At 37.3% G+C, this 14008-nt stretch overlaps 1 protein-coding gene across 1 annotated transcript in view; it reads right to left on the reverse strand.

The window, feature by feature from the left end:
• Positions 1-14008, reverse strand: part of BLTP1 (bridge-like lipid transfer protein family member 1) — a 113499-nt gene that overhangs the window by 84169 nt on the left and 15322 nt on the right. The window contains exons 6-11 of the mRNA XM_084286130.1: positions 11500-11686; positions 10256-10337; positions 9533-9726; positions 3949-4028; positions 2575-2725; positions 656-812 (exon numbers count right to left, since the gene is read on the reverse strand). Coding sequence (XP_084142256.1) covers positions 656-812; positions 2575-2725; positions 3949-4028; positions 9533-9726; positions 10256-10337; positions 11500-11686 — 851 coding nt within the window. The remainder of the gene's footprint in view (positions 1-655; positions 813-2574; positions 2726-3948; positions 4029-9532; positions 9727-10255; positions 10338-11499; positions 11687-14008) is intronic.

Below are 14008 nucleotides of genomic sequence, written 5' to 3' on the forward strand. Positions count from 1 at the left end.
GAAAAAAAAAAAAAAAAGAAAAAAAGAAAGAAAAAAGTCTAGCGTTATTTCTAGGCCGTCAATATGAACCAGTGTGTACTTTATGCCTCTAGCTATCATTATCCACACCCAGATTAAAGAACCTGATGACTGAAGTCTTTCTTCTCTGCTGAAAAATTACTAATGAACTAACTATGTGCAATGAAACAAGACATAAAGTCACACTAAACCCTATTTATAAGAATAGCAACAAGGAAAAAATTCAACCCCACCACGTATGCGCATTTTTTGTTTCCCCCTGTATTCTCTCTACCCAGTGATATCAGGTATTCATCCAATATCAGAAAAGATAATGTCTTCATCAGTGAGAGCTCCATCCTAATGGACAATTGCACAGGAAACATCCAGATGAAATATTTCCACAACTGTAGGAGCTAGCATAGCTTAAGATATAGGTTCAAGGCATAAAAGAAGCTTATAATAAGCCAACAAACATTGATGCCTTTCAGCCAGTATTTCTCTTTGAAGGGTTTACACCTAATCACAGAAGATTAGTACAATCTCTACCAGCTTTTAAAACATAAACACCTGAGACAACTAAAAATATGTACAGCCAAAAAGCACACTGTAATCACAGTAGAAAAAATGATTTTTCAGACAAGACTTCATTACTCACCCTATTTTTGGTAAAAAGCAAATCAATGGTGGCATCTGCAATTATATTCATCCGCAGCTCAAAAGCAAGAATCTGTCTTGGTTTCCCAGGCTGAGCAATTTCAGAGACTTTCATAACTTGGTAGTCTGGCGGGAAGAAAAATTTCCACAAGCAATCCCTAGTGGGAAAAAAAAAACACAATCGTTTTTATTCACAGCAGAAATGCATATACATTTTTGTATTTATTTGGTTCACTTAATGATTTTCCACTTAGTTATGCTGCTGAGTCTTAAGACAAACAGTAGATACTGTAAAAGGGCTGCTTGTTTGGAAGACTTCCTGATGATGAGACTAACTCATTACCAAAATCAAACTCCAAAAATTCCAAATAGTAAGAAATGCCTATTGGATGAAAGCCATAAGTCACACCTTAAAAAATTTAGAACAAAAATATCCTAAATCAGATGGCAAACTATGTCTTTCTTCTTACTCCTAATCTTTGGTTTACAAATCCACTACAGAAAAAAACCAATGTAGTAAGGAATCTGTTTATGCTTTGGTTTGTGCACAAATAATCAATGTACTGTCAGAAATAAACAAAACATTAAGATGTTTGGGATTTCATAATGGGAATGAAATGAAGCCTACACTTCCACAGACTCATATCTGAACATGTAATTACATGAAAGAAAAGCCACAGTGATGTAGTACAGACAGCTTAGCTTCTTTGGTTCTCAAGGGGGAGGAAGCAAGTCTTTGAACAGTTTCTGTGCACTCAGCACCTGACCACTAAAGTAATATAAACGTTAAACAACAAAAAACAAAAAACAAAACACATGCACACAGTCAAATCTAAAATAGTGACACCTGCCCAGGGAAACCCAACTCATTATCATATGAAATAATAAAAATAAATATTTCTAGAAGCCCTTCTATGAACTGAGAGAACAAAGTCCACAGAATCTCTACAGATTAGTGCTTCTTAAAAGTTCAGGCACTTTCCAAATTTATCTTCTATCCATGGCATGATGACAAAGTTTTCCCAGGTATGTATCTATGAATTATATGCACATTACATAGGCACCAAATTGCCTTTTGGCTAGCCTTTTAAAATTATAAAAATCATATCATCAAAGATCCTGCTTTCTTGGTACTGCTTATTAAAAGTATTGGTAATGATTCACTGACTTCATGTTCCTAGCAAAGCACTCCTTCTAGAAATTAGGGTTTTCTCTTAAGTTCAGTAAGACACTGTTGTATCTAATGACTTCTCTTTGGTCTGCCATCTTCATACTCCTAAGAGACAGTTAATCAAAATAGTTTCACAGGAGAATTAAAAAGGCCAAGAGAAGTATTAATCTGTAATTAGTAAGGGGAAAAAAAGGGAAGGCACTGATTATGCCACTTTTACTTAATAGTCCTTTACTCTCTAAACAATCCTACTGTCTCCAACAGAAATATTCATGTGCGAAATAGAGAAGGCAGAGTGAAGAATAGTATTAGAGCTCTGGCCTAGTATTCTATCACTAAAATATCTAGATAATAAATACTTTGGAGACTGCATCGAGTGGTTGATTCTCCCAAGCAGTAATAAATGATCACACCTCATTTTCACAGCCCGATTATTACTTTCAATTACAAGATTAAACCCTTAAGTATGTAACACTTGATAGATAATAAAACAAAAATATGAACATTGATAATAATCGTAATATATTAATAATTAATAATACAAATTCACTGGCTTTAGAAGGACAACACCCTAAACAACAATGAATTTATTAATCCTAAACCACCGTGGCAAAACTCTTCTTTTAGGCTCCCTAGCCAAACCCCTACAAATGCCAAGACGAAGCAATCGCATACTGGAAACTCTGGAATGTTTCCTAATAATAAGAGATATTAAGGATTAAAATTGAAGATATAAATCATCATAATACCTCTGTCTATCAGCCCAAGGTCCATAGTTGAAGTCTGTTCCTTTTCCACAAACAATGTCCAAACCCCAGCATGGTGGTAGATCCTGTAATTTGTTATCTTCGTTGTTTGCTTCTCCATCATTACTTTCCTCTGTCTCCTCTGGTACAAGACCTGTATTACATAATATAATAAACAGATTATCTAAGGAAGCTGCTTCAAGTTAGCATGAAAAATGCTCGCTAAGCACAATACAATTAAAGTATTCTGATGTCAGTTTTATTTGAGACCACTATAGCACAGAGTTATCAAGCCACAATTCAATACCGACTCACATGGGAAGAGCAAGAAATGACCGAAAATAGTTGGGATTTTCTGCTCACTACTGTCAGTGAAATGCTGGCATAAACAGCAGTTTTATCTGGTAAGTATGCTTTTTACAGGTACAGGCTTTCGTGTAGCCACATTCAGTTCCCAGTCCTACTTAAAAACCAAGTTTTGATGACCAAGTAAAAATAATTTCCACAGACAATGTGGAAAATTAAAAGAAAAAATATACTACAGTAGACCAGGAATCACTAGTAAAAATTCAAGTAGTTTTTCAGCAATGTTCCAAAGTAGCCTCCTATCCTCTACCAATAAACATCATTACTGAATGATTTACTTTTTATTTTATTGAATGTTTTGATTTTATTTGTTTTATTGAATCTGTTCAAGATTCAGAAAATGCTTTAAGTGGATTCACAGTAAAAGCTTTTGCAAAAAAAAAACAAAAACTGCAAAATAAAGTGGTAACATAATGCACTGGATTTAAAGTGAAAAAGACAGAGACCACAACATTCAGAAATAAAGGCATCAAATAACCTTTAAAAAAACAAACAAACCAAAAAAAAATCAAAATATAGGAATAGGCATTAACAATAAACTGCCCCAATCTACAAAATATTCTTGGAAACCTGCATCATTTAAGTTTACAGCTTCAAAAAAACACTTGTTTTAAGTATTAATATTCATTGCTGTACACGGCATATAGACTCAAGAAAGGCACTACTGACAGAGTGCCTACATCTATATAAAAATACTCAATACTCAATGGTCAATAAAACCATTAGTTCTACATGTAGTTATTTCACCCTTGGAATTCCCCAGGCCTCCTAGATGGACTGGTCTATATGCTGACAAAAAAAAAAAAAAAAAAAAAAATTTGGGAAGGTGGGGGATTTATTTTTAAATCTACAAAAAAAATTAAGTACAAACCTAGGTAGTAATACTTATGAATGCTTTTATTCGCTTCAAAACATTACAGTAACTGTTTCGGTATGAAAAGAAATTATCTAGCAAGTGCAGATAATTAAATAAACAACCTTCACATCCCTCAAAACTTTAACAGAACGTACCTGGTTCATCCATATAATAATAGATATCAACATCATTGGACTGCATTACCACAAAACCTTCACCCATCAGCCTCGGTGGTCTGTAATGGAAAAAAGCGCAAAGATTAAAAATAAAAACACCGAGATTCAGTTTTATAAATGCAAATAATATTAAATGTATAAAGTTAAACATAATGGAAGAAACAACATGGGTCGGATTCACTTGTAACTTGCATGTAGTACATATTTAAGTATCATCAATAGAACTGCTAACTGCATCAAACAAGCCATTCTAAACAAATACTGAACTGAGAATATCTGTATAGACTTACACAAGTCTCATACAACTATTATTTTTAAAACTGAGAAGGTAAAAGGTTTGTGGAAAACCTCCTAGTGATCAATTCCTCCAGGGTCTTCCAATTCAGTGGAATGTCACTGCAGACCATGTTGCATACATTTCTGCCTAGTAATGCCAATTTAAAAAAAAAAATAAAAATCAAAGATTCCAAAGTATTTTACAGGCTTGAACAAACTGAATGCCAATGCTAACCCACAAGCAACATGTCATACACTTGGAAAAGCCTTCTGATTCCAAGAGATCTCAGCAGCCATGCTAAAAAAGCCACACCGTATGTCTACAAAGAACAACAGAAGGGGCCATACAATGCGTAGTTCTATATCCTCACGGCAAGTACAAGCACTCGTGCAGTTTTGTCCACATATGAGCAGGTTGAAGAAAAGCCAAATCCAAGCAGGAAACCACAAAGACACATCAAAACCCGTTTTCAGAAGTCACCTACGTGCAATTTGCCTTCATTGCTGAACCTCTGATGCCCACCCATTACGTTCACTGAACAAAAAGACCTGTAGTGCTGGAGATACACCGTATGCGGTATCCAGGAAAGTTGTGTGTGAAGGACTCCAGTTTGATGCCATCCCAAGGCAGCAGCTCCACGCATCCATGCCACTCTTGGCAGCAGCCTGACTTTAGGGTGACTACAAGAGCCAGAGCTACCTTATCTGCTAGGCTTTGGTGCCAAGGCATGACCAGAAGGGTAGGTGTAGCATGTGGAGGGGCCCAGCCCAGCCAGGGCACACACCACAGGCTGTCTGGATGCAGTTGTTTGGGAGTCCATTCCAAGTGCAGGTTATAATTTCAGTTACTCTCTTTCCCTCCCTATCACTGTTGCTTTCCAGGTCTATGTGCTACCTAAATTAAATACGCTTCTGAAAATAAACAGCGAACACTCAGCCTCGTCTGAAGTCTCCCCTCAACAAAGGCTGCTGTCACATTGCTGGGCGCTGTCTACCCCAAACTGCAGAAACTATTTGATCATTACATTATTATTATTACATAAAATAGCCTACAGGTTTAGTTAACTCATGCATTAAAATCACAGGTTCCTCTCTGCACACAGACATTTCTCAAGCGTCGTAACCTACAATCAGCTACTGAAGTTCTACTTTCACTGTTTCTTCTTCATCAGGAGTTCCTTTCTCCTTGTCCTACAACACGTTCTTTCACCTGCTAATTGTTTTCTTACTAAAATAGCACTCAGAACCAGAGGGACAAGCCATCTTCAGTAATTAGACCATTAGTTAAGAGGGGGAAAAAAAAGCTCTCTTCTTCCTTAATAACATTTTCCTCATAACATAAAAGGACCTAAATGCTACAGCTAATAAATCAAACACTTTCCCTACCACTAGTATGCTAGCCGTACTATGACACATTTCTCACAGTATTACAACATATACACACTTATACATTACATTTTACACTCCTAATAAAAATATTATAATGTGAAAATTATATTTTCACTGCAAGACACATCTTTCTTGCTTTTCAACCACTTCTGTATGTTTGCACTTGTTATTAAAAAGAATAAAATTTGATGACAAAAATACATGGTCAATGTGTGTGGCCTGGCAGAAGCATGCTGCCCATCGCACCACACCTCACCTCAAAGGCAGAAGAGCTCGGGGAACAAGGCAGGCAGCAGACGCAGAGCCCACGTACTGCCACTGCTTCATAGGCAGCTGAGTGAGAAAGTCTAAATCAATTTTACTGTAAATGGCAGCAGCGAGAGATGAAATACTTCCTATTCATTTTAATTTTCCAATTAGTTGTTTTTCCTGTGTAAAATTGAATTGGCCTCCCCAATGAGATGTAAATATAGCGAGATCTGGAAAAACAATTGTTTAGCAGTTCCTGAATAGAACAGGGAAGAAAAGTACTTAGAGATTTATAATAATAGCAGTTTATGAGGGGAGCTCAGTTCATGCTGCCTGTGCTCCACAATGCACACGCTTGGGCCAGCAAGGCCAAAAAGCTCACGGCTGCTCAGCAGCACCAGGTGGTCACTTCTGCCTCACAAATTTCAAGGAAGCCGCTCTGCTTTGTAATGCAGGAGAGGAGAAGCTCACGGTGTAACAGCTGCCTGCCTCTGCCACACAACTAACTCCTCTGAGCAATGCCGCAGCTGCTGTTGTCTGGCTGTACCACCTCAGCAGGCACGTTTTGTCAGGCAAAGTTTGTGTCTTATGTAAAAAACTTCATTTCACCCCAAAGGTCAACCAGCTGCTGTGTAAGGTGGCCTGTGTACACTGCCAAATTTTACTTTTCTGCTCTATCTGGTATGTATTTTGTTCTGTACAGTACAGAATAATACACCCCTCTCACATGAAGTGTGCTCCCCACTCTGACAGCACAGAGAGTGAGTATTTTCATACCACACACATTTACTTCAGACTATACAAATACATTGGAGAAATCACATTCCTGTTTTAACAAAACTGGGTGTAGTCGTACGATATGAATGCATACAGCACACCAAACAACTGTTTACTTCTGCCTTCCCAACAGCATTCACCTATACAGACTGTGTGTTGAGTTTACAGCTTACAACAAAATTGTTAAGGTTTTATATAGAATTATATATAAAGATTTTGAGCTAAGCCTTCTTCAACACAATCTGAATTCACCAAGTCCACGGCCTACCAGCCACTGCCACTCGGCTGTAGGAGAAGTGGGAAGTGCTGGCAGGAAAGCCCTAGCAGCTGAGAGAAGGGCCAAACCCTCCCCTCAGAGACCTGGGCTCATGCCATCCTCTTCACCTTTGCACTGCTCCACTTCCAGCATAACACCGCTGAGCTCTTAGGCTAAACAGGAGTGGAGGAGGAGACGGGATTAGCACATGGTAGCTGGACACCTTCCTCGGTCCTCCTCCTCCTCACATTCTTCTAGAGCATATGTTTACTGGGTCTTCATACTCAATTAAACCCTTTTCCTCCTTGTTCTTGTTTTGATCTGTCTGAACTCATTACACTTGTAAACAAAACAAAACAAACAAACAAAAAAAAACACCTTTTTGCCTGTTCAATATGTTTCTTACAAGCCTTGTTTGTACACAAATAGGAAAGTTCAATTCTGTACTGTGGTGTGTCCATGGTTTGATTCTCTGAAGGAGACTATGAAAATACACAGAAGGTAACTCAAGCAGCTTATCATTTTACATTACCAAGAAGTCAGAGGCCACAGCAAACAACACAGCAGCCAAGAAAACCAGTCTTTTCTTTCATAATACCTTTGCTTATGCCAGTCCTAAGATGGCCATATGTTAGGGTGACAAGTGACAGGTAGTGAACCCAGAACTGATTTAGATTTAAGACCAACATGCATTTTTCTTAACAAAGATGAATTCCCTCATCAGTGTTCACTGCACAGCCATGCAAACAAGACAACAGCACTGCTTCCTCTAGCAGTATTCTCAGCCTAAAGCACACCTGAAACTATCTGCAAATAACTTGGGAGAGGAAGACCTAATGAGGCCATCTGACCTGTTCTCTTCTCCTCCTTCAGCAGGAATAGTTAGTTACACCTCGCCTGACTGAGGTGGCAGAACCCTAGAAACCCCACCACAGGCCATTCACAAAGACGGGTTAGATAATCATCTCCTCCACTGTCATTACCATCATCATCCAAGACTATTTCCTAATATCTACCTGAAGCCTCCGCTTTGAGCATGCTGACTTAGTCACAGATCTCCAAACTCATACTGACCTGCTTTTCCTAGCACTTTTCTTTAACTTGTGTTTCAGAGTATTTATTTGCAAAAAGTGGTGGAGGTGTTGAGGTTTCCTTTATAAATCGCTGCTGTCAAGCCTGCTTTTTGATGTTTGTATTGATTAGTTGGTGTGCTACAAATTTCACTGTCACTTAACTGTTTTCTATACATATATTGCCTGCAGGAATTTCTGGAAGTTAAGACACGCGGCTTAATTTTTAAGCCAAAGAAGCACAAGAGGGCAGGCTCTCAGGATTCAAAAGCATTCCCATTTTTCAGTGAACTGGGTCATTTGTTGAATCTGCAGTAAATTAGGGCACATGTTTTCTGCGCACATTATCCTTCAGCCATCAGGAGCTGTAGGGATGGTAATAGCATAAAAGGAAAATACTTAGCGGAAGCACGAGAAAAAGCTAATAGTTTCAGTATCTTAATCCTATTTTGTTCTAATGTTGTTAGCTTGTTTTCATTATTAGTTGGAGAAGTTTGCTTTGTCGTCATGTTTGAAGAGTGGGATTCTGTATATACCCACTGAGTATTATTTAAAACTGAAAAAATATAAAGGTATTTTATAGGTGACAGGATTTGGCTGATACAAATCCAACCAAGGTAAAGTCAAATGAAGCACAGTTTATTTTGAAGCATCATAATTAATTATCTGGATACTGTTGCTTAGAAGCTATACAGATAGATAAAACCATTTAACATGAATGCATACATGCAATTGTCCAAGGATAGTATGCATTATTTACCTTTTGTTGACCAAATAATACCTGTGAAAGACTTTGAAATTTAGCAGCTTTGTCCAAATTATCTGTTGAATATATAATTTTATAAGCATTGAATAAGATGATGCAGAAAATTCTGGCTATGAAATTCATACCGTATCGAGAGTATTAATATAGTATGTACATGAATGTCTATCTGGTTCAAGTGTAATAAAACCTGAAACCTAGTGTTCATCATGCAAGCACCCCATTTTTTTGGTTGCTTGTGTTAGCTTTATTTAGTTTGTTAAAGCCTCATAAACCTGGCTGTCTAGGAACAGAATACGAAGAGGTAAAAGGATCAGCAATCTGCCTTCAGAAGATAACCTCATTTCTACTACATCAAATGTTGTGCTGTTTTTCCCTTTTTTTCTTTTTTTTTTTTTTTATTTTTATCATTTTCCAAACTATATGCAAATCACCTCTACAGAACTAAACACCTTAAATCTTGCGTAAATCCTAAACTTCTACTGTTGTCAAAGCCTGCATATAGTTATAATATCCAAGAGAAGGAATATAATAACTAAATACGGAATACTAATCATACAGCATAATAGACAAAACAATCTGCAATGACAGAAAGCCAACTCTTTTTTTCATGAACAGTTTCAAAGATCCAACATTTAATAACTTCAGGGTGTTAAAAATGCCAGCCATCTAAACCCACTAAGAAAAATAAAGTCACAGAAACACAATCAACTTTGTCTTGATTTTCTTAAAATAAATTATGAAATAAGGAATCTAAGCAATAAAAAAAACAGCAAAACTTACTCATCATTTTGAAGACCAACATATCTTGGACTCGGAACCAGCATGACTCTAACATTTTCCAATTTTCCTTTCACGATATGCATAAACTGATCAAGGTGGCTCGAAGGTGGTTTTGTGGTATATGTCAAAAAAGCATCATCAAAGTTAATACAAAGTGTTTGTGGCTGATAGTGATTCCCAAACGCCAAGCGACCCTAAATTAAAAAGAAGACCCAATCGATTGTAATACATTGCTTATTGCATATATGTATAGATAATTCACCTATAATAATACAGTTTAACCATCCCTATGCAAAGATTAGGGACCAAAATCTTGTACATAACCTGCGCATAACTAAAATACTACCTTGCACAACATTCCAATATTTTATATCCTATTATGTCAGTAACAGTTTCCCTGTTTTTGTGAGGCAGCATTAACTCTTAAGCAAAATGGCCAAATATCCCTATTAAAAGATGTATGGAAACAAACAAACAAAAAAATGTGTAACACCCATTACCTAGCTTAATTACGTGATATTCTTGAAATCATTACAAGCCTAAGAAACAAGTACTTCCCAAAATAGAGAACATAACTTTGTTTCTATGAGCACCAAAACTATTATAAATCATGACTGAAAACAAAAATGAAATAGAATGTAAAAGAAAAATGAGGCACAAGCCTGATTTTTATGAGTATTTTTGATGAGATTTTTACGAGTATCAGGGACTTGTTTGACTTACCGTGCTCACATTGACTTTAATGACAGGAATAAGCGATCTCCATGAAGAAGAAGGGTCTTGAGATTCTGTTTTTACTTTAACACTACGGAAAAAATTGTTTTTATTATTTTCTCTTTTCTGCAGAAGAACTAACCAAGCTTTTTTTTTCTAGGGATCTGCAGTGCACAGCTCTTGGGGAATACTTTTTTCCCGTGAGAGTGCCTCCTCTCAAGGACCTGCTAGCAGCCTACAGACTCAGAGCCTGGAAGCATGTCCAGTTACACTTTGGTGCTGGTGTATTGTGAGCTAATACAGGTAGAAAACAAACACGCCATGTTTTAACACAGAGCAAGTTAAATACATCTTCCTAAGGGGAACTTGGTCTGTTCTAAAAATACTCATTCTAAGTCTTCGGTGAAGGATCTGTCACTTTGCAAAGGGAAAAGTCCTTCATGCAAGTGTTGGTAAGGGTGTTAAAAGAGAATTATGAAGAGATTGGCTCGAAGGCACAGCCCCTACCCAGATTCAGGACTGCCACAGCGTGCTGCAAGCAGCCTACTACATAATTTAGTAACACATACTGGCCTGGCCAGCAGCATTGGAAGGACTCAAGTCTCATTAGAACTTCTGTCCCCTTGCCAATAAATCAGTGTGAGGTGATTCCGTCCAGAAAGAGGCTTGTGATTGAATACCTGACACCACTACAAATAAGCTAAATAGAGGAACTCTGTACATCCACACCATGCTTTATGGGGTACCCAGAAAGAGTAAAAAAATAATTAAGTTTGTGTATTTACACAGGCAATCATACACCACTAAAAATGTAATGCAAATCAGCCTGAGTGTAACGCTCAAAAACCATTTAGTCCTCACAACACCATATGGATCCTCACATTTTGTCTATTCAGTGTCCTGAGGGACTGTTACTTCTACTGAGCAATGCCGTTATTATTCTGCAAGCATAATCCTTTTCAACACCTCCTCCCTTTCTACAGAGTTCTTCAAATAGATTTTTCAACCTTTTTCTGATCATTAAACAAGGGTTATTTGGTTTGTTCAGTTGTGTTTTTTTTTTTAATTGTTGTGGTAGGAAGTCTGAGGGAAGGAAAAATATTCAGGCTGTCAGGCCTGTCAATGCAATTTCTCTCTCCACTGTGCTTCAACCATTTGGCCTCCAGAGCATATGTTAACAAAACATTACCCAATTAGTTCAGCACTTCGCAGAACAAAGCATCAACAAAATAGCAAAATGAATAATAATTTACCTTTCAAGATTGGCATGTGTTCTTTGCCTTCCGTTCACTTGTGCTTTTTCATCATCTTTCTTTGCTGGAATTATTGTGGGATCCAAGCCAAATAATTCTTGAAGTTGTCCATAAAGCTCAGAACGGTTGTACACATGAAATTCAAAGTCATTCACCATAATATACAGTCTTGTTTCTGCCTTTGGATCTAAATGAACAGTAGGAAAAGAGTTCCTAATTCTACCCCAACATTTCCTTTAAGTATTTACAGTTTTACAGATGCATACATTTTGCAAAAAACTATCTACGTGGTAGTTAACAGCTGCCGAACAACATATTAAGAAACAGTAAAAAAAAAAAAAAAAAAAAAAAAGCACACAAAATATTTATGCCATTCCAAGCAAATCAATGAAACTTTGCAAATAAAGCAGTTGTACACAAAGCATAAAACCCGAAGGGAATTCCACTCTTCGGTCACAATGCAAAAATAAATCCAGAAAGGAGATGCACAAAATGGTAAATGAGGGTTATTCAGTCTCACATATAAAACAAAACAAACAAAATCACTTGATGCACAGCACTGAATCCTCAGTGCCAAACCGAGAAGCATCTTTGTTTTACAGAGAAACAGAAAGCATAAATACGGAGAACTAACAAGAAGCATACTGATTTCATGTAGTCAATCCACATTTTCATGAATTTAAAATTTTAACTGTAGTAGCAACTTGGCTCTTTAATACAGAAAAGTGAGTTTAACATCTGCTGTTTACATACAGAGCTGTTTGAGATATACTTTCACCTTGGATAGTATGACCTAATTACGTAGTTAATGTGCAGAAAATGCTCACACAACTCCCCCCTGATTACCTAGTTGAAAGAGTGCACACTACACATTTACTCAGGAGATCTGAGTTGCTCTAAAATCTGATCTGGTCTCTCTAAGCCAAACACACCTTCGGAAACTGAAGCATCAATGGCTATGACAGCAGTCACCGATCTGTAACTCACAGGGATTAAACTGAAGGCAACGTTCCCCACAGACACTAGAAATGAGCACGCCGGAGCTACCACCACTGCTGTGGTCAGGAGCAAGAGAAGGAACCCAGCAGCCCACTGTGTATCTACCCAAGAGCCAATATTTAGAGGTCTTGACTGTACTTGTCAGAGAAAGGGACCAACATCATGCAGCTCATCAAGGAGAAGTGCAAAGTCCTGCACCTGGGGAGGAATAGTCCCATAACCAGTACGTGCTGGGAGCCACCCAGATGCAACGCCTTAGTGAGGTCTACGAGTACTTCAGGATCCTTCACTAGCCTTCTCTGAATAAATAACAACAAAAACCCACCTTGGCCAACATCCTTAAATTTGTTAAAATGAAAACAGACTGAGGTCACACCGTTTTTATACTAACAAGACCAAGTTTATCACTGCTATCAACAACAAATTCCCCTTCCTGCTCCATTCCTCACTGCACCACCCAGCACTTCAGGTGCAAAATTCCAAAACCAAGATAAAACAGAAAAACATGAACTAATCTTTACTGCTCACACTTAAGCCTTCAAAAGATGTACTTTTTCCAAGCAAAAATTTTAGAAGACTTAAGGTTTGTGTTTTTACAAGAATCTGGTGGCATTTTAAAATATTTAATAGGCCAGTTTCAGTCTATGCATTTTCCTATAGGCACATTTCATGTCTATTTTGTTTTTCCTTTTATGAGGGATCTGAAACAAAGGTATGCATCAGTAATGTCTAGCTACAACAGGTTTTCCAAACACTCTGTGACAGCTGCAAGAGTAATCCTCAAAGAAACCAGAGAAATCCTTAGGATGCAATTTAGCAGCAGCCTTAGTGATTTGATCAGGTATCCGGGTTGTGACGAAGCAGATTAAAAAGTATGGGGAAGAATATACTACAACGGGCTAAGAATTTTTTAAGATTTAATTTTCCTTTTAAAAATGAAATAATCTCTGATAAATAGTTGCAATGTAAAGTAAGCAGGGTTATTTTTCCTAAGAGAAAACAATTATTAAAGAGAGCACTTTATTCACATTATTTTGTTGTCAGACCTATAGACCTCTAATCTTCTCAATTACTTGGATTATTTGTCTGCTAATTATGCAGTCCTAAATGCCAGCAGAAATGGTTAAAGTTTTGGAACACTGCCAAGCAAAAACACCACCAAAGACAGACACAGCTATCCTTACTGCAATAAGTTCAATTCATTTTTCATTCTGTAGGCCACTAGAGAAATATGTTTTAACTAGCAGATGGAAAAAAAATCTATGAAAACCTGCTGGATGATAACCTGTGGTTACAAGAATGTAATTAACTTTAAGACTAGCTTCTACTTCCTGAATTAGTCTTCTTACAATGTAAAGAATTTGTATTATTCAATGTCTCGATTAAAAAAAAAAACAAAACAAAACAAGGGCAACCTTCCCCATTTTATCTCAGTATTTTGAACGGTGTCTCATATCTACCTGCATAACGTGTATGCAGTACTCTTACCACTGCTGAGCTGGTACTGGAA

Source organism: Netta rufina, assembly GCF_964035555.1.
Source record: "Netta rufina genome assembly, chromosome: 4".
Lineage (NCBI taxonomy): Eukaryota > Metazoa > Chordata > Aves > Anseriformes > Anatidae > Netta > Netta rufina.